General features: G+C 43.9%; 1 protein-coding gene across 6 annotated transcripts in view; it reads right to left on the reverse strand.

Moving 5' to 3' along the window:
- LAMA3 (laminin subunit alpha 3) overlaps positions 1-20905 on the reverse strand; it is a 267772-nt gene that overhangs the window by 75594 nt on the left and 171273 nt on the right. For 4 of the 6 annotated variants that reach the window (XM_045886917.3, XM_064577799.1, XM_045886919.2 and 1 more), the window contains 6 exons: positions 15168-15312; positions 14358-14498; positions 12889-13050; positions 10303-10401; positions 7831-7914; positions 2092-2322 (listed from right to left, as the gene is read on the reverse strand). In XM_045886917.3, the coding sequence (XP_045742873.1) occupies positions 2092-2322; positions 7831-7914; positions 10303-10401; positions 12889-13050; positions 14358-14498; positions 15168-15312 (862 nt within the window). Of the gene's footprint in view, positions 1-518; positions 2028-2091; positions 2323-7830; positions 7915-10302; positions 10402-12888; positions 13051-14357; positions 14499-15167; positions 15313-20905 lie in introns of those variants that run through there. The other 2 variants (XM_054510344.2, XM_045886922.3) reach the window with 2 other exon arrangements.

Genomic DNA, 20905 nt, shown 5'->3' on the forward strand with positions numbered 1-20905 from the left:
TCTCTGAGTATACATGTAAATATCCAGAAAGTTGAGAGACAGAGAGAGAGAGAGATCGAGTGCACAGAATTTATGAGTGTTTAATGCCTGGCAAATTGAAGCATGTCTTGTTAGGTGTTCTACAAATTGATCTCATCACTTTTCTTAAACATGGATTTCACTGATTCTCGTGGTTTACTTTATAGGTAAATTTTCTTCTAAGCAGAATTTGGAGATCTACTGGGGCTTGGATTACTCTCCAAAGGGCACAAAGTTTCATAGTGTACTAACATCCCACAAACATTCAAACTCTGGCCTGTCTGGGCATTTCTAGGTGGGCTGATGTTTATAGGGTTTGTGGTTAACAGCTCAGGAGAGCAATCTGTCAGACACCGTAATAAACCCTGCCAGTCAACCGGACAGGGAGGCTCTGGGCCCCTCCCCCAGCCCACCCATAACTCATTCATCCCCTTAACATCAAATGTCACAAAGCTCGGAACCCTTCCCCATCCCAAACCAGAATGTAAAAGGGATGTTACCTGGCTGGGTTTAAAGTCCACATAAGTTGCTTGCAGATGGCTTTGACCTGGAGGCTGAAGAAACGCTAACTTCTGCTGCTGTGAATTATATCCCAGACACTGCCCCAGGGCTGCCCCCAAGATCCACAGCCATCCGGAGCACCTGGCTGACCACCTCACTGCTGGGGGCATCCTGGTCCCTGGGCGTCCTGCTGGCTGCACGCAGACCTCTGCCTCTTCCTCTTATACCTGCCCTTCCTGCTCGGTGCCCAGGCCCGCCTGACTCAGGTGAGGCAGGCTGTCTGCGGCAGGAGGCCCCACCTGTAAACTTCACCCATGAGTCAGCCTGTGAGAGAGCACACATAACAGTCCCACAGGGAAGCATGCCGCTCTGTAATTCCTGCGAGGTAGGGCAGGCATCACCTTCTACCCACCTTACCCTGCAGACGGCACTAGCCGATTAGAGCCGCTGTAAATCACAGGCTGAGTCATGCGCAAAGAACACGCCCTGGGCAGGAGGCTGGTAATGGAGAGCTTCCACTCCTTCCCTGGGGCTAGGATTTTATTTAGGCAGGCTAGAAAAGAGATAGGAGGAAGAGGGAAAGAAGAAGGAAGGCACCTGTGGGCTAAAGGTTACAAGACCGAAGTCTCCAGGAAACCAGGACAGGTCATCTATTTGCAGGTTAAAAAAGGAACTTGCACGCAGATCCCCTGGGGGCTTCCTGCTATGGGGGGGTGAGGACAGAAAGGGAAGGATGTTGCTGAATGTACACACACCAGGTGTAGGGAATACGCTGAGCGACAATGTTTGCTATTTCCTAATAACTGCACTAAACATTGTGCTTTCTTTCCCTCCCATTAGGAAGAGAATATACTTACAGCTTGAGATATGAAACAGTTTCATTTTATGGCACATTTTAATCATCTGAGGCCAAGTCAGGCTGGCTGAGCCTCACATGAAGGTCTGCCAGGAGCTAGGAAATTGGGCCGCAACTTCCCCTGGAAGGATCAGGACATTCTCTGGGCTCTGAGTCTATCAGCAGCAGGTGTTGGAGGGATCCTCCATTCGAGAACAGCCTAATGGGAAGGCAGTGGCTCAAATCCTGGGATGCCCACTGGCAGGCTCCTTCTTACTTCCTGGAAAGTCCCGATTTTAACAACCCCCAGGACCCATCATCGAGTGCCTGTGGCTTTCCTGCGGAATTTGAATGTTTGTGATTTCTTTTTCCTATGTAAGACCTGGAGGTGGTCCAGGGACGATAGAAGGTAGAGCCCAGGGGCGCCTGGGTGGCTCAGATGGTTAAGCGTCTGCCTTCGGCTCAGGTCATGATCCCGGCGTCCTGGGATCGAGCCCCGCATCGGGCTTCCTGCTGAGCGGGGAGCCTGCTTCTCCCTCTCCCTCTGCCTCTCTCCCTGCTCATGCTCTCTCCCCCTCTCTCTCTCTGTATCTCTGTGTCTCAAATGAATTAAAAAAAAAAAGAAGGTAGAGCCCAGGAGACACCCGTCCGATGGGTGGAGTGCCGCAGACCATCCAGCAGTGCCGGGCACCACATGAGCCCCAGGACGACTTTTACGGGCGAGGAGAGCTTCCTACCTGGCATGAGTCACCAGTGTAGTCAGGGGGGCAGGCACACATCTCGACGTTATGTGCTCTGCGTCCACTTCCTGCGTCAGAGGCCTCCTCCAGCCCCACCCCGCTCAGAGAGAGCCGCTGGGTCTCAGTGAAGTAGAGGCCTCGGAGGCGCACATCTTCCAGTCGAGACAGTACCATCATCAGCTCTTCCCGGGACACCGGGGCACCGCTGCTGGCCTGTCGGAAGTTTCCCTACATGTGAAAACAGAGAGGCACGGTTTCCCTTCAGCAAGCTCACTTCCGGGGGTTTCAGAGAGGCAGACACCCAGCACAAGTCAAAGGAAAGACATTTACGATGCATATGGGAGAATAGAATAGAATAGAATAGAATAGAATAGAATAGAATAGAATAGAATAAGAAGATAGTGGATTTGTATTCAGAAGTCAGGTGTCCTAGGTTATTCCCAAGAAGAGAGTGCCACATGGAAGGGGAAAAATGAAGTCAGGAAATAAGGAACAGTAAAATGAAATGAGATTTCCCAGTGTTATACTTATTTTAAAATGTATTTTTGTGAGGGGTGCCTAGGTGGCTCAGTTGTTGAGCATCTGCCTTCGGCTCAGGTCATGATCCTGGAGTCCCGGGATCGAGCCCAGCATCGGGCTCACTGCTCAGTGGGAAGCCTGCTTCTCCCTCCCCCACTCCCCCTACTTGTGTTCCCTCTCTAGCTGTCTCTCTCTCTCTGTGTCAAATAAATAAAATTAAAAAAAAATAAAATGTACTTCTGTGGGTGCAAGCACACACTGAGTGAGATTGATATGGGAGAGAGGCACATGGAAACCCACTGGGTCATGCTGTTAGATCATTCATTAAATGTAAATAATTGGGACAGAAAGCTCAATCTTTTCTTGCATATGCACATTTATATTATTTTATTTTACTTTTACAATGGTAAAAAAACACATAATGTAAAATTTACCATCTCAACCGTTTTAAGTGTACAGTATAACAGTGTTAATTTTATTCACATTGTTGCCCAACAGATCTCTAGAACTTTATCACCTGGCAAAACGGAAACTCTGTACCAATTAAGCAATAACTCCCATTTCCTCCCTCTTCCCCCATTCCTGGCAACCACCATTCTACTTTCTGATTTTAAGAATCTGACTACTTTAAATACCTCATATAAGTGGAATCATGTAGTATTTGTCTTTTTGTGACTGGCTTATTTCGCTTAGCATAATGTCATCACATTATTCTCTAGCAGCTACCTACCTAGAACTGTCATATTCTAGGAAGTGAAAGGATTATAGAATATTCTAATATATGTATATATCATATTTGCTTTATTCATTCATCTGTCAATAGACATTTCAGTTGTTTCCACCTCTGATCTACTGTGAACAGTGCTGCAATGAATATGGGTATGCAAATAGCTCTTCAAAACCCTGTTTTCAATTCTTTTGGATATATACCCAGAAGCGGGATTGCTGGATCATATGGTCATTCTATCTTTAAATTTTTGAGGAGACTCAATACTGTTTTCCACAGTGGTTACACTGTCTTATAGTCTCACCAACAGTACACAGATGTTCCAATTTCTGTACATCCTCCCTAACACCTGTTATTCTCTTTTTATTTTTATTTTTTTAAAGATTTTATTTATTTATTTGACAGAGAGAGACACAGCGAGAGAGGGAACACAAGCAGGGGGAGTGGGAGAGGGAGAAGCAGGCCTCCCTTGGAGCAGGGAGCCCGATGCAGGGCTCAATCCCAGGACCCTGAGATGATGACCTGAGCCGGAGGCAGACGCTTAATGACTGAGCCACCCAGGCACCTCTTTTATATTTTTAATAGTAGCCATTTCAATGACTATAAGGTAGTATCTCATTGTGGCTTTAATTTGCCTTTCTCTAATGATTAGTGATGTTGAGATCTTTTCATATATAACTTTATATTCTGCTGCCTCCTTTAAACTTGGTTTCCACATCTCTTAAATGGGCATAGTAATACCTAATCTCTCAGGACTATGATGAATATTAAAGCAAATTAAATAATATAATGTATATAAAGTGTTCAGCTCAGTGCCTAGAACATAGTCAACATTCAATAAATGGTAACTACTGTTATTTACATATAAATATGATAGTAATATGATTTTAGTTTAAATTTTTAACAGCTTGAGGTATGATTTACATACAGTAATAGTCCCTCATTTTAAGTATACAATTTTTAGTAAATTTATAGAAGTATACAACCATCACCACAATATAGTTTTACATTTTCATCCCCCAGAAAAAAGAACCTTTGTGCCCATTTGTATTTACTACCGAGTCCCACCCAGAGCCCCAGGCAACCACTAATCTATATTCTGCCTTTATAGATTTGCCCATGCTGGGCCATTTATGTAAATATGAACTGGATTTCAATAGTCCACAAAAACTTTGCTTCTATTCACTTCATTTCCTTCCCCTCTCTATTGTGCTATTATTGTCATATACATTACATCTTTATAAATTGTATGCCAATCCACACAGAACAATAATTATTGCTTTAAGCCATTATCTTTTAAATCAGAAGAAAAAAAAGTTACAAACAGAAGATGTATTTTTACTACCTTTTATATTTACTTATATAGGTTACCTTTACTAGTGCTCTTCATTTCTAATATGTATTGAAGCCATTGTCTATAGTGTCCTTTCATTTCAGTCTAAAGATTCCCATTATTATTTCTTACAAGGAGGGTTGGTTAGCACTGAGTTCTCTCGATTTTGTTTATAATGTAATGTTTTCCTTTCTCCTCCATTTTGGAAGGACATTTTGCTGTTTATGTAATTCTTTGTTGACAGTGTGTTTCTTTCAGCACATTGAATGCCATCCCATTGTCTTCCAATTTCCATGGTTTCCGGTGAATTGTCAGATGTCAACCTTATTGAGAACCCTTGGATGTGAAGTGCTTCTCTCCCACTGCTTTTAAGATTCTTTGTCTTTGTCTTTCAGAATCTTTACTATGATGTTTCTGTGTGTGGATCTCTTGCATTTATCCTAGTTGGAGATTGTTGAGCTTGGATGTATAGGTTAATGATTTTCATCAAATCTGAGAAGTTTTCAGCCATTATTTCTTCAAATATTGTTTCCCCTTCTCTCCTTCTGCTACTCCAATTATGCATATGTTGTACAGTTGATTGGATCTCACATGTCTTTGAGGGTCTTTGTTTTTCTTCATTCTTTGTACTTTCTGTTCCTCAGACTGGATAATCTCAGTTGACCTTCAAATTTGCTGCTCCTTTCTTTTGCCTGCTCAACTTTGTTGCTGAGCCCTTGTCTTAGCTCTGGCTGCCATAAGAAAATACCATAGACTCAATGGCTTAAACAAGAGAAATATATTTTCTCATGGTTCTGGAGGCTAGAAATCCCAGATCAAGATGCCAGCCAGTTTGGTCCCTGGTGAGAACTCTCTTGCTAGCTTACAGATGCTTGCCTTCTCACTGTGACCTTAGTTGGTGGACAGAGAGAGTTTTCTGGGATCTCCTCTTATAAGGACATTAATTCTATCAGATCACATCTCTACCCTCATGATCTTATTTAATCTTAATTACTTCTTTGTTCCAAATACACTCAAACTAGAGATCAGGGCTTCAACACATAAATTTGGAGAGGACACAATTCAGTCCATAGCAGCCCTTCTAGTGAATTCTTCATTTCAGTTATTATAATTTTCAACCCCAGAACTTCTATTTGGTTCTTTTTAATAATTTCTATTTCATTATTGGTATTTTCTATTTTGTGAGGTATTATTCTCATATTTTCTTAAGTTTTTTAGACATGGTGTTCTTTAGTTCTTTGATGTATGTTGATTTAAAGTCATTGTGTAGTAAGTCCAATGTCTGGGCTTCCTCAGGGATGGTTTATATTTATTGCCTTTCTCCCCTGTGTATGGGCCAGGCTTTCCTGTTTCTTTTTCAAGTCTCAAAAAAAATTTTATTGTTTGTTTATTTATTTAATTATGACAACTGGACATTTAACATAATGTAATGTGGCAATTCAGGGAATCATATTTCTTCCCCTCCCCAGAATTTGTTGCTGTTACTGTTTACTGTTGTTGTTTGTGTCTTTGCTTAGTGACTTTTCTGAACTAATTCTGTAAAAGCTGTATTCTTTGTCATGTATGGCCACTAAAGTCTCTGCTTGGTTAGCTTAGTGGTCAGCTAGTGACTGGACAGAGATTTCTTTAAATGCCTAAAACCAAAGTCTCCTAGTCATTGCAAAAGTGTTCTGTGGGTATGTTGAGGGACCCCTCAACACTCAGCCAGGCAGCTAACAACTCTACTTTAGCCTTCACTTCCTGCTTGTTCAGAGCCTCGAGGTGAGTCAGAGGTGAAGGCTTAGGGTCTTGTCAGGTGAGTCAGAGGTGTGTGGCCTTCTACCTTTCCACGATTGTGTTGGAGTTTTTCAAAGCCCCTATGTATACCTCATTCCTAGATTTTTATTTTAAGCTTTGTGATTAGCCTATTATTAGCCCCAACTGTTATCCATCACCTCAGCCAGCGATGAAGTTAAGCAACTACCTCTAAAAGTTTTCAGTGACACCCCTAGGGAAAGGCTTTTAATTTTGGGAAAGCTCCAAGTTAGGTCAAACAAAGACAGTCTTGAAAGTAGCATCTTCCAGAAAACCTCCAGACAGGTCAAATCATGACAGTTCTCTGGGAGTGAGGCTTTGCATAAGTTCCAATACCATTCTGTCTCCCTTGGTGGCCACTGGGCTACTGGCTTTCACCTTGCTGGTGGGCTATTGCTTTTCAAGGCTAATGTGGAGGTATGGATGGTGGATGGGAACAGAGCAAGCTGACTGCCACAGGGCCTGAGGTTCTTACCAAGATTCAGCCAGTTTTCTTGACTAAACACTTTTCAGATTGCTGCAAACCTATGGTCAATTTCCAGAGTTCTAAATAGTCGATTCTGACCATTTTTGCCAGTTTTCTCATTGCTTTAACGAAAGAGAATTTCTGGGGGTTCCTACACCACCATTTTTGCTGGCATGGCCACTCTCATATAAACAGAATCACACACTATGTGGTCTGTGTCTTGCTTCTTTCACTTAGTATATTGTTTTTGGGGTTCATCCATGTTGTCCTAGGTATCAATACTTTGTTTCATTTATTGCCAAATAGTATTCCACTGTATGGATGGACTGGTGCAGAAATGTTAAAATAGGTCTACAAGCTCAAAGTACTTGAAAAGTATCACCTTGAGGTATTGGACATATTTAATAATACAAACGGAACACTATTTTAAAGAAGTTGTCATAACCAAGTAAATGTAATATAATGTTTTATGATTTGATAAGCTTTCCTTTATTTATCTATGTTAATCCTACTTCTTTTGGTGTTAGACGTTTTTCTGGCTTTTCTATCCGTTCATCCCAAGCATTTGTTGGCCACTGAGGAAGGCATGAGGGTGAGAGGGAGCTACATAATAGCATTTACAAGCTCACAGGGTTTATAAGACAAGGATAATTACCTCTAAGACAGGGGAGACTATGTTAAGTGCCATGCAGATAATATAAACAAAGCCCTGTGAGGATGAAACTCTGTATATTTTATGTAATTTATATTTCAAATTTATATATACGAATTGTATGTATATAAATATAAACATTTTAAATTCATAAAATAAATAAAATATCATAATTGCTTGAAAGAACTAAGGCGTAGAACAAAAGAGGATCAACAAGAATGATTTTATGTACGTTTTTCCTTTACCTCCACCACTTGCACACGCACATGAAACAGACGGTCTGGTCGCGGGTTACTTGGTTCCTCATAGATGACGGACATGTGCTGACTCTGTGTAAAGAAAAACATCAATGCCATGGTTGAGATATTCTGAGGTTTATAACTGATAAGAACAAATTTCTATGGATCTGCATTATTTGGAATGCCTGATTCTAATAAATAGTGAAATGAATGGACTGGCAAAAGGATCAGTGAATGGAAACAGAAAAATGATATCTAATACAGTACATGTTCACAGATAGGAAACCAGGAAAATCCCCTTGACTGAAAGTGGCCAAAAAGATGGATGATGATGATGATGATGATGATTTACAAAAACCATGCTTGGCGGGCGCCTGGGTGGCTCAGGTGGTTAAGTGACTGCCTTCGGCTCAGGTCATGATCCTGGAGTCCCGGGATCAAGTCCCACATCAGGCTCCCTGCTCGGCGGGGAGTCTGCTTCTCCCTCTGACCCTCCCCCCCTCATGCTCTCTCTCTCTCATTCTCTCTCTCTCTCTCAAATAAATAAATAAAATCTTTAAAAAAAAAAAAAACATGCTTGGCAGTCAGTGTATTAGGTGCATTCCATTACAGCTGACAGAACCAGACTTTGGTAGCAAGAAACTGCTTTGGTGGCTGAGTTCGTGAGGAGGGTGGGGTGGGAGGAAGGGCTGTGTAGACGGGGAGCCACAGAGCGGCCACATGCAAGAGGGAGAGCCCCGCAGCCCACTCCCTGTGGGATCCAGCCTTGCTCACTCTCAGCCTCTGAACTCCCCCTCTCTTTGGCAGGAGTTCTTTAGGGACTCGTAACAGGGCATAATGGGAAGGTCAGCCCACACCATCAGCACCTCCACCCCAAGCCCATGCAAAGAAACCCCGGCTTTTCTGTTGTAGCCCCAAACCCAAAAGGGTTCCATACGCTAGCACTGGTGTTTCAGAAAGAAGACCATTATCTGCCATCACAAATCACTGAAAACCTTCATTTAAGAAACATGCCCCATAGGCTTTTAATTACAGTGGTTTGGAACAAAGCAGCAGAGTGAATGTTTCATGAGCCTAAATTATTTTCCATGTTCGGAGGTAAAATTAAGGAGAAATTCTGGCCATCGCTTTTCCATGAATTCCAACTGTTTGTGTAATAAACTCTTTGGCAATAAATATACTGGTACACTAATGGCCGGAGCTTGAGATATTCTGAAAAAAATAGGAAACTGAAATACAGCCCTGCCAGGATGGTATTTTTACGGTAGAGCTATTTTTCCTCTAAAATCTCTGGTGCTTCATTTTCAAGATGTTTTACAAAGGTTCCTTGTAGTTTTTAAAACAACAGTTCAACAAATTTGGGTTCCAGTAACAACGAAACACAACACAGCAGTGCCTAATCACAAAAATCTACCAGAATGCAAGGCTCTCAGCTAGTCCCTACCCTACGGTGAAGGACACACAAACAGGAAACTTCAGGAAGCTGTAATTGCACTGCATTAACCACAGCACTTAAGCCAGAGACAGAATCAAGTTCAGGCTTGGGCACCTCAACCTGTGTTCAAGACGCTGGGCCGTGGACTGTTGGAGATTCAAAGCAGAATGTGACATGGACATGGAATGTGACAAGGAATTTTCTAGATTGCTGTTCTAGATTATGTGGCTGGTACATAGTGTACAGATGTCACTTCTCTTCTCAAAAAACCAAAGTGGCTCTCTGCTGTCTACATGAACTCAAATTCCTTAGCATAGCATTAGACATCCTCTTTTCTACCCTTCCAGGCTTGTTTTCTATGACTCGGGAATCACTGATAACACAGCCAAGTAGGACAGGTCACCCCTTGGGCACTGCCCCTCTGCCGTGGTTTATCTTCTTCTTTGCCCCTGGGAGGGTGCTTCTCCTGTCATGCCCATGCTGAAAAGTCTGGCTGAAAATTAACCCTTTCCACGAAGCCTTCTGAGGGTTTCTCAACTACATAAGCCCACACTTGGACCCCAGCTCCAACAGAGCCTTGGTTGAACTGCACCTCAAATACATATTGTTCAGTGGATTGTAGCTACGTGCATATTTCTTCCATCACCTCTCTTAGCTCACACTTTAGTGAAGGACAGGAATCACCTGTCCTTTATGAGCGAGCAATGTGGTCTTGCCAGCAGGAGGTCTCAAAAACACTGGTGAGACTAAATTGAAAGATAGAGACATTACATGAAGCAATAACTTAGGAGAAGCAAGCATGAGATATAGGTATGTTCTTTGGGAAGGGGAGACAAGAGAAACAGTGGAGGCTGGATGGGCAGGGGAAACTAATCTTGAGAAGGGGTTTACCTGCTCTCAACTTCCCTTTCAATTTCTACAAAATATTGGAAATGACTTAATCCAATCTTTTTATAGGCCATTTATCAAGATGTCCTAAAGTTGACTCAGCAACCAACTACCACTGCCACTTCCGGCCACTTGGGCTGTGTTCCAATACCTACAGTGAGCTGCACATCTGGCATCTTTTCCAGAAGAACCATGTCACCAGGCAGGCCAAAGGACTTGATTTGGTAGGTGAGGTAGCCACCATATGAAGAAACCTAAAATTGAAATGACAGGATCAAGAGCACAAGCATGAGAAGAGCCTATGGCAACATTAACCCGCATAAAAAGCACACAGGCATGAAAGATCTGGAAAGATACCATCAACCTGTTAGTAGTCATCTTGGGAGCGAAGAATTGAAGATGGTATTTTAACTTTCTACTTTGTACCATTTTATATTATTTAAAATGTTTAGCGTGAACATGATTGTTTTACAAGTAAGAAGATGCTTCTCTTAAAAAGAAAAAAACTAGTCACACAGAAAGAAGTAAGATCCTCCTATTCCCGATGACTACTAAACCAGTGTTCATTTAACCTATAGCTATCCTAAGAAATCTAGGTCATTTGTTTCTTATTTCACTAAGAGAATTGGTTAATATCTATCCGTTACAAAATGAACCTCTAGAAATAATTTTTTTTTAAAAAAAACTTCCCCTGAGAGCAGATGGTGAGTCTTTTCTATGTGATCATACGTAAGCCATGTCCGACTGCGCCAGCAGGTATGGGACCCTTTCTCAATGCCACCTTCGTGGCACGATCATGGTGGAGGCCTAAGGTTATAGTTTTGTGACGGCTACTTCACCTCCGGTCCTGACACTTCCCACCCTCAAGGTAAAAAAAACCAGTCAAGAAAGGAGTAATTGAGAGATGAAAGTGAGAGGCACTATCACCTCAGAGTGGTAGTGGAGGACAGAAGGCCCTTCATGAAAAACACAAATAACTTGGAGCAGGGGAGAGGGAGTAGCATTTCTGGGCCCCCAATTTACTGAAGTCCCCTAGAAATTGCAACCTGACAAAGTCATAGAGTTATGATCGTAGAGTCTGGAAGTATTCCAGGATAACATCTTAAATCATCCTATGGAGATTAAATATTGCCTTTCTGATGGGCAAAGGTGGTTTTTAAAATATGTCCACAAATTCTTTGATACTCTTGCCTTCAAGAGGTGGAGCTTCATTCTCCTCCTCGAGTACGGACTAGACTTAGTGACTGGCTTCTAATGAAGAGAATATGGCCAAAGTGAGGGTATGTTATTTCTGAAATTAGGTCCTAAAAAGACTGTGGTTTCTATTTTGAGTTTCTTTTTTTTTTTTTAAGATTTTATTTATTTATTTGAGAAAGAGAGAGAATAAGAGAGAGAGAGAGCATGAGAGGGGGAGGGTCAGAGGGAGGAGCAGGCTTCCCGCCGAGCAGGGAGCTCAATGTGGGACTCGATCCCAGGACTCCAGGACTCCAGGATCATGACCTGAGCCAAAGGCAGTTGCTTAACCAACTGAGCCACACAGGCGCCCCTATTTTGAGTTTCTTTCTTTCTCTCTCTCTCTCTTTCTATTGGTTATTTTAAGGGAAGCCAGGTGCCATATCAGGAGGACCCCCAGGCACCACCTGGGGGCCTCGTCTGATGAGGCCCTGAGACCTCGGCTCAGCAGGCATCGAGGAACAGAGGCCTATAACAACCACATGACTGGGCTTAGAGGTGGACTCTCCAGTTCTGGTGACTCCAGCCCTGGCGGACATCTTGCCCACGACCCTAGGAGAGACCTTGAGCCATCCACTCCCGAATTCCTGATCCACAGAAACTGGGCAAGAGGACTGTTGCTTTAAGCTGAACCGTTTTGGGGGTAATTGTTTGCATAATGATAGATGAGCTATATGTGGACTTGCCATGTGGAGGTGAAGATGGGCATTAAGTGAGGGAGGAGAGGGATTATACGAGAGGAGCAGCAACATTGCCCACACTCAAAGGTCAAAACCCAAAGTCCTTCAACCAGAAGATAGAATTATGGACCGCAGGCTGACAAGGCCCTAATATTTAGTGATTCTAAGAGAATACAGTGCCTCCTGAGCTGGGCCCTGTGAAATCTACACCTTCTAGAACACTCTACCCTCTGCTACCCAGGTGCATATGTTACCTGATGATGTTTCTACAGGAAGTCCACACGTCTGTCCTCCAAAATGAGTGTAGGGGGCCAGGCTATGCCAATTTATGCAGCAAAGGAAGAGTAACTCGTTTATAAGCTCCCCGAGGAGTGTCTCGCTAACTGCATGTGATTCAGCTAATGGCAGCCAAGCTGCCTCCGGATCCTGCGCTTCTTTTAATAAGCTCGTGAGTCACTTTTCAGCTTTTGTTCTCCTGACAAGGAGCCTTTCTTCTGCTTTAAAACAAAGAATTCTTAGCACTGACGTTTAAAAGCACACATGTCCCATTTGCAACAGATATTATTTAAATAGTTAAGTAAAAATGGAGAAAAACATGGTGCATGATTTCCTTCGCTGGGGAGCTAATGCATGTCGGGTACATGAGGCTCCTAGGCCCTCAGCCCCTCCCAGGGGAGGGCAGCATCTTTTCTGCATTTGTAGCTCATCTAATTTCTTCAGCTTTAGTAACCCGAACTTCCTGATGCTTCCTTCCAGACAGGAAATGATGCTCACGCCGTGACGGAGGAGGCGCGACGAGGGCTCAGGAGAACAACAGGACGTCCTTACCTTGTCTCCCAGGTAGGAGAGAGGTGCGACCCAGGATGCACTGTGGACTGTGGAGGGCAGCTCCTGGAGGTCTGCCACCATGCTGCTGCTGCCTGGGTTGAAGGAGACGAGGATGTCGGCTCTGTCTGCCGTCTCCAGGCGCCAACCCATCATGTCCACAAACTGGAACATAACAGCAAATGATGGAAACATGTGTGTGCCTGCAGCGTCTTTGGTGATGGCTGAATTATGCAGAACAGAAAGAATCTTGGGGCAGCCATCTTGTTCCAGAGGCTTCCTTTATATGCCTCCTCCTGAGCTTGCACAGAACTCTCAGTCAGCACTGCCTCCCAATGACCCATGACAACTAGGAGTTCTCAGACAGTGGTGACCATACGTATGTGGGATTTATCTTTGTATCCCAGCACACAACCTGGTTTTGACATTTAGTAGGTGTTCAATAAATGTCCGAGCAATAGATAAATAAGTGTGGGAATAATAACTAGGACTGTGGGCCCATTTTAATGGTAAGCTCCTTAGGGAGCAAATGTGAGGGGGAATACAATGGCCTGCTATCATTACTTTTCTCAAAATAAATCCTCATAACTAAATATTTCCCTGATCATCAAGGAAGCCAAGAGTTAAATAATGAGGGGGGAAATAAAAGGAACTGACAAGACAGTTTGATTGATTAGGAATAACGCTTCCGGGTTCCCCTGGGGGTAGAAGACTTCCGTGGATTTACAAACTAATTTTTTTTCCTTAACTACAAGCTTACATTCCTTTTGGGAATGGAATATATAAAATAATCTTTCCTTGACTATCTGTTGGACATAAGACATTATTCACACAAAGAAAGCAAGCACGAGACTGCTGGTTCATGGAATTATGGAGGCAACAAAAGTTTTAGTTTCGTGGAGTTAATTTAAAAACTCACGTAAATAATATAAAAATTTAACTTAAATATTCATGTAAAGTAGATGAGACAGAAGGAAAACAAGCAGATAAGAAGAAGCAAGGGGGAAGATCAATCAACTCCATTTAGCTGATGAGTGTTTATTGAGCACCTACTATATTCTGGATCCTGCTGTAGGCACCGGGAATGTATCAGGAGTTTACATGCTAGTGTTGGAGGAAGACACATAATAAACAAATTTTATAACTAAATGTATAGTATGTCAGGGAGGGATAAATGCTAGAGTACATTAAGAAGGGTGAGGTATAGAGTGACGAGGGTGAGCTTCATAGGGAGTGGTGAGGGAAGGCCCCTCTGAGCCGGGGACACTTGAGCCCACCAGACAAACTGAGGCACTGAGCATGAGAACATCTGTGGGAAGAACACTGCAAACAGAGGAATGGTGCAGGTGAAGCTTAACCCTTTAACAAAGTAAGATATAAAATCTCCACAAGCCCTTCATGCTTCATGACAATCCACTTCTTCCCCATTCGGAAGTACTAACTAAAAACAAAACTTCTAATCCCTTGCATACCTTAGCTCTTCTTTTATGTGTACTGTGACAATGATTATTTATCCCAAAACAAAAGCAGCTGGTACAACCCTTGGGATTTGCTGGGTCCAAGTAGAACGATCCTTCTCGACACACATTACATTCTGTACCCTCCACATTCTCCTATTGAAATAAAACATGAAACAAGAGAACATTTCCTCTAAAGTTTCCTTGATTGCAGTTAGATTAAGTGCCAATACAAGATGTTAGAACATGGATGCTAACAAAACATGAATAGTTACATCATTGTTAAGATTTCTGTCACATTAATTGTTTAAACTCTTCTACCATACTCAAGTGAAAAGAGAGAATTTTCTAGATCTCACAAGATGCCCCTTGGAATCTTGAAGGTAGAGAAATAGCAGCATGAGGATTCACAATACGGGGGTCTTGGTTCACCCCACTTACCACCACCTCAGAACATCTGCTGGGACTTAGAAGCTCTCCTACCACCTGACAGAACACCCTGGAGCAGATTATTAACCTGGAGTCTACGAGCTGGGAATAAGCTTCCAGGGAATCTATGAACCTCTTAAAATTGTAGACTAAGGTTTGTGTCAGTTTTTCTGGAAAGGGTCCATACCTGCCTTGTGATTCTCCAAAGGGTAAGAGGGGTCTTCCCTTCTAACTATTTCTATCAGATGAGCTAAGAACTATTAAATGCTACATGCATTTTGGAAATCAATTACAGTTCAGTCCCACTTCCCATATATTTTTATATGTTGACTCAACACGGAGAACTTCCTCACTGACCAGTGGCTGATGTCCCTGGTATTGCATGTTCTGTCTTACCTTGCAGAGGCAAGCTCCAGTCACTGGGTCACAGATTCCTGGCTCGGTCCCATCCCTGTTGCAATGGCAGGGAAGGCAGTTGGGGAAGCGGTGAAACCCGGAAGCACACTGGTCACACTGTCGCCCTGTGACTCTGGGCTTGCACCTATATTCAAAGCAAAGGAGACAAAAGCTTTCATCATCTTTCCCACATAGTTCTGAGGTCCAACTGTGCTGTAGCAGAGCAGCTCTGACCCTGCTTCCCTGGGGGAGGTGATGCCTGAGCTGAGCCTAGAAGGACAAGTGTCACTGGGGTGGGTGTCCCAGACAGAAGGAACAGAGGGTGGATGAGTGGGAAAAGCTGACCCATGAACTGAAGAGGGAGGCAGGAGGCAGCTCATGTGGATGGACGGAGATGCTGGCGCTTCTGACACTGTCCAGTGGCAACGGAGCGAGGTAGCTGAGCCCTGGGCACTGAAGGCCCTCTGGCCGGAGTACCGAGCAGCTCTGGCACACAACAGCTACAGTATCTTAATAACTTGCCAAGGCCTCAGATTCTCATCTGTGAAAGGGAAAAATTGCTAGCTGCTGCCTCGCAGGACCCCCATGGAGTCAGATGAGGCAATGCCTGGCACATGGCAAGCTCTTGGACAAGGAATCGCCATCTTGAAAAGTTTTAAGTAGGAAAGAGTGTGGCTGGAGTCAAGAAGGAGCAGGGAGTGAACTAGGGCAAAGACACTTGGGATGGGGAGGAGGGATGGGTTCCAAGCTATTTTGGGGTGAGGTTGCTGGGGCTTATAATGTTCTGGACGAGGGAACAGAAGAGGGGAAGGCAAGGAAGACCCTTGGTCATCCAGCCTGAGCACCAGAGTGGATGCTGGAGTGGACAGGGCTGTGCCTGGGCTCCAAGGAAGGCTCTGTGGGGAGCGAGGAGCCATCCACACGTCTGTGCACTTGAACCACAAGAGTAGAGGGGAAAGCACAGAAGCTGACAGAGGGAGAAGAGCAGCGGGCTGCTAGCAGAACAGAGAAGCTCACCACCCCATGGGGTGAGGAGAGAAAGAGGAAGTGGGGGCCAGCCTTCCGAAGCTCAATCACAGAGCTCCACGGCTGACGTCTGGTGGGACCCACATGCTGATCTTTTCTTTTGTGAGTCTAAAGAAAGTACTAGGAAATGTGCTTTATATCAGAACGTTGGGAGTATAGTCTTTAAGAGATTTTTTTTTTTTAAGATTTTATTTATTTATTTGACAGAGATAGAGAACACAAGTAGAGAGAGGCAGGCAGAGGGAGAGGGAGAAGCAGGCTCTCCGCCAAGCAGGGAGCCGGATGTGGGGCTCGATCCCAAGACCCCAGGATCACGACTGAGCTGAAGGCAGCCGCTTAACTGACTGAGCCACCCAGGCACCCCGGGAGTATATTCTGATATGAATTATTTTATCATCAACTTCTACCAATACCTGTTAAAATATCTTACCCAAGGGACCATCCTGAAAAAGAGAAATCTAACTTGATTTCCCACTAAGTTTGTCTTTGGCAAATATCTGCTTATAACAAGTACAGAATTTTGTGTTTGATTAAGAACACACACTGGAGACCAGGCAGCCTACCTTTGAATCCCAGCTTTGCTACTTACTAGATATAGAACCTTGAGCAAATGAACTTCTTTACAGCTGAGTTTACTTATCTGTAAACATGGAAATGATAATATCGACTTTGTAGGATTATTGTGAAAATTAAATAAAATAATATATGGAAAAGCCTTAGAACAGGGCCATGCACACATATAAGAATTTGCTATTATTACTCTTGCGATGGCATTGGCTAAGGGGAGTGAATGGGACTCCCTTTATCCCACTTTGCACACCTAAAAAGACACAGTGTTTTACCTGCAAGGCCTATTGGCTGGTCAAATGTCATTTCAGGTGCAGGCCCATCCCCTTGTCTTCCTCCCCACCTGATACCTGTAGAAATTCTTTTTGTAAGGAAGTAAATGGTCTCCAAATCATACATATGGCAATATAGATAGAAAGGGTCAACATTCTGCTTGAAGTGAAGTGGTGGATGGAAACTTTGGAAGGGGGTCAGAGACTCTTCTGGGAAGCTGGATAAACTATGGGCCACTCACAGACTTTTTCTTTTTCTTTCTTTCTTTCTTCTTTCTTTTTTTCTTTCTTTCCTTTCTTTCATTCATTCATTCATTCTCTTCCTCTCTCTCCAACACACACAAATTTGCATTCACTCTCAGAGGGTTCCTAGGCCCTGATTGATAATACCTGCTCTCTTCTTGTGAATCTCAGACTAAATGCAATCGGACAGTCCAGCAAAAAAAAAAAAAAAAAAAAAAAGACCATTGCCAGATGACTATTTCTGGAGGGAGTAGAGAGGGTAGAGCACAAGACTCCGGTGGTCTAGAGATGGGAATGAGGAGAGCACAGACAGCCCCGCCCAACCAAAATTGTCAGAAAGAGGAACCTTCGATCAGGAGAGGAACTTGGAGATGGCCTGACTTAGCCTGAGCAGCCTCCACTCCTCTCACCCGGCTGGAAGGAAAGGATGTTGTGCAGACTGCTATTGTCACCAACAGCCAACTGAGCAGCTTGTCGAACCAAAGTCCATGTTTCTTTTAGCAAACACAGAGGGCTCCTGGCTTACAGGTGCCTTAACTGAATGCTGGTGCCAAGGGAGCCACTCACATACTGAATGCCCTGGGTGGACAAGGCCGAAAGGGGCCCCTGGAGCAAATGACCTGGACCCAGGCCTTGAAGGTGAGGACAGGCATACAGGAGCCTATTTTTTATATTTTCACGTGAGTGGAAAAGAAAGGAACTGGAGTGTTTTGCAGGGAGGGCAGCGTGGAAGCTGCTTGTTGAGATGAGGAGAAACGGAAGCAAAATCATTCCTCGCCTCTGTATTTCAGCATGCTGTGAGATGGTGTTGGTGAGGACAGGTGGGCTGAGGCCGTGTGGCCACGTCAGTGACGTAAGCTCAAGCTCTGGACCTCACTCAACACCCAAGTAGCAACTGAGTGCATAGGAGTGGATGAGAAAAAGCAAAAAGCCGAGCAGAGTGAGGAGAGCGGGGACCTATGAGTTGACCCTGAGGACCCCAGATGGGACTGACAGGGAAGGGTTAACCAAAACACAGAGACTATAACCTCAGGATTCCTGAGCACTGAGTATATGAATCCTGGGCAAAAAAAACAAGCAACCAAAGGACTTTTTGGTGGTACCATGACAACAGGGAATGAAACTGTAAAGTCTGGCTGAACATCTCTTAGAAACTACCTGAAGTCAGCCTGACCTTGACACATTTCTCCAGAGAGATGCTGCCCAAGGAGCTGCCCTCAGTGCAAAGAAAAGAAGTTTCCATCAGAAGCTGCCTCTAGGTGCAGAGTGGCAGAGCTGGGGGTACAGGTCAAGTGGATTCATCTCCAAGGCAATGGGCTCATGGCCAAGCCTTATGTAATAACATCTGTGCACGTGTGGGTGCTCTCCATGTGCACAGACAACTAGAAAATCGGTGTTAGAGTGAACTCTACCCTTTGCTCATTAAGTACAGTGGGTCTCTTAATATCACACTCCCATCAACTCCAGTCATAATCTAGAATCCAAAGTCTACTTCTGCATTCATCGATTCATTCAATAATCCCCGAGTGCTTCCTACACACATATCCTTGTGTTAGGGGATGCAGGAGGGAGGGGAAAAGTAGAGTAAGTCCATTTTGACCTTGGCACATTCTCACTGAGAAGACAGGACAGAGAGATGCAGGAAGTGAGGTAATCATATGAGAAATGGGAAGACTAGCTTGAGGCATTGAAATGAGGAGGATGTCCCTGTGGACGCACAGGCTTCATGCCTTCCAGAGTTTGTGCTTTTCACACATAATCCTTGAAGGATTTGCAGAATTTGGGGTAACAGTAGAGCGGGGAGGAGAACTGATACCTGGAGAACTGAACATATGTAAAGTGTTTAAAGAAAGTAAGAAAACCAAGCCAGAGAAGAAAGCTGAAAAAAGGCTTAAGTTAGGGAAGGGGGGGGGGGAGTATATTACCACGAAAGCTGGTCTTTATTCTACCAGGGAGTTGAGACAGGTTCTTGAGCAGAGAGATGTGATGGAAGTGGCACCTGGCAGACCCAGGTGCCCCCAAGGCAGCCTACACCCAACATGGTGCTCGCCATGCCACATTGCCATTGGTGGCTAGTACAACTTCCCCTGCCAGACCGTGTCCTCTGATGCATGAGGCACAGCACCCAAACTGGAGCAGGTGCTAGATATAGTTTGAGCAATAAAACATGCTGGTATCTGACACCATAGAATTTAAGGCAAAAATAAAAAATCACAGTAACTGAGAAAAATGTTTCACCCTAGTTAAATAAAAATATTGAGAAGATAAAATCGTAAACCTATATGCATTTATCAACATTGCCTCAAGTTCTGTAGACTAGATTAATAGTTCTATGTATTAGCACCAAAGTAATGGGGAAAAGAGATTTTTAAATCCCAGGATAATTGTGTACTTTTCATATTCCCTTTCAATTAAGGGGCCAAAAAAAAAAAAAAAAAAAAAAAAAAGAATGAATGAGTCCATGAGTAAACCAGGAAAAGGAAGGTCAATTAGGAAACCACCAATATCATTCAAAGATGAGGGAGTCAAAGAACTTAACCAAGGTGGCAGCAGAGAGCAGAGAGCCATGGAAAGAAAAGGGATAATACATACCTTGCCAGAAGTTGACACCTGATCAACTGTAGGGAAAAGGGGTTGATTCTAAGATGATACTGGGATTCCAGGCTTTGGGGACTGGGAAGAGACTGTCACCAGTAAGTAGACTTAAAAAAAAAAAAAGTCAAAGAGAGAAATGGTTTGAAAGGCAAGACAATGACATGGGTTTCCGCTATGGAATCAGAGTTGGAAGAATTTTGGAGTTGTGAGGGCCCTTCAAGGTCATCTAATACTTCATCATACATGTGAGGGGACAGGTGCTCAAAGAGTTTAGGGGACTTATCCAAGGTCCCCTAGGTAAAACCTATAAAAGAACCCAGGTTGAATTGATTTGCAATGAAGGCGGGATAAGCTAGCCATCAAGGGTCGGGACCAGAGCTCTGGATCTGGAATCATCCAGGAGTGGGGGTGGTTGAAGCCAGGAGAATGGTCATGGTTTCGGGGGGACAAAGTATAGAGGGAACAAGGCAGACAGCCAAGTACTTGGCAAATAGTAATAATAGCTAATATGTACTGGGTGCTAGTGTGTCAGATACTGTTCTAAGGTCTCCTGCACAGCATAATCTTCTAAAGAACTTTGTGAGATAGGTACCTCTACCATCTCTATTTTATAGATGAAGAAATAAGGCATAGAGAGAAGAACTGTACTCCGATCACCCAGACAGTGAGAGGCCATGACTGATGCAACCTTGTGCAAACTCACACCACTCATCCTCCCATTTCAGGAGACTGAACCAGGGACATAGCCACAGAGAGACATGGAGAAAGACACTGTTATTTCAGAAGATGAAGGAAGACAGAGAAAATGTAGGTAAGAACTCTGAGTTCCATCCCTGTGGCAGGAGCCCCATCCATCCTGCTCACCACCATGGCCCAGTGTCCCCCTGACACTGCCTGGAATTTACCATTCCTATTAATAGATGAAGTGCATCAAAGGAATTGCTTCTCCAAGTTGGTAGGGCTGATGGAACTATGCCTATAGCTGGAAGCACTTCGTCCCAAGAATGCCAATTCTATGACCTTTCTGGGTATTTT

Source organism: Mirounga angustirostris, unplaced genomic scaffold (genome assembly GCF_029215605.1).
Source record: "Mirounga angustirostris isolate CCGP_5_RB_7025 unplaced genomic scaffold, mMirAng1.0.hap1 SCAF_14, whole genome shotgun sequence".
Classification (NCBI taxonomy): domain Eukaryota; kingdom Metazoa; phylum Chordata; class Mammalia; order Carnivora; family Phocidae; genus Mirounga; species Mirounga angustirostris.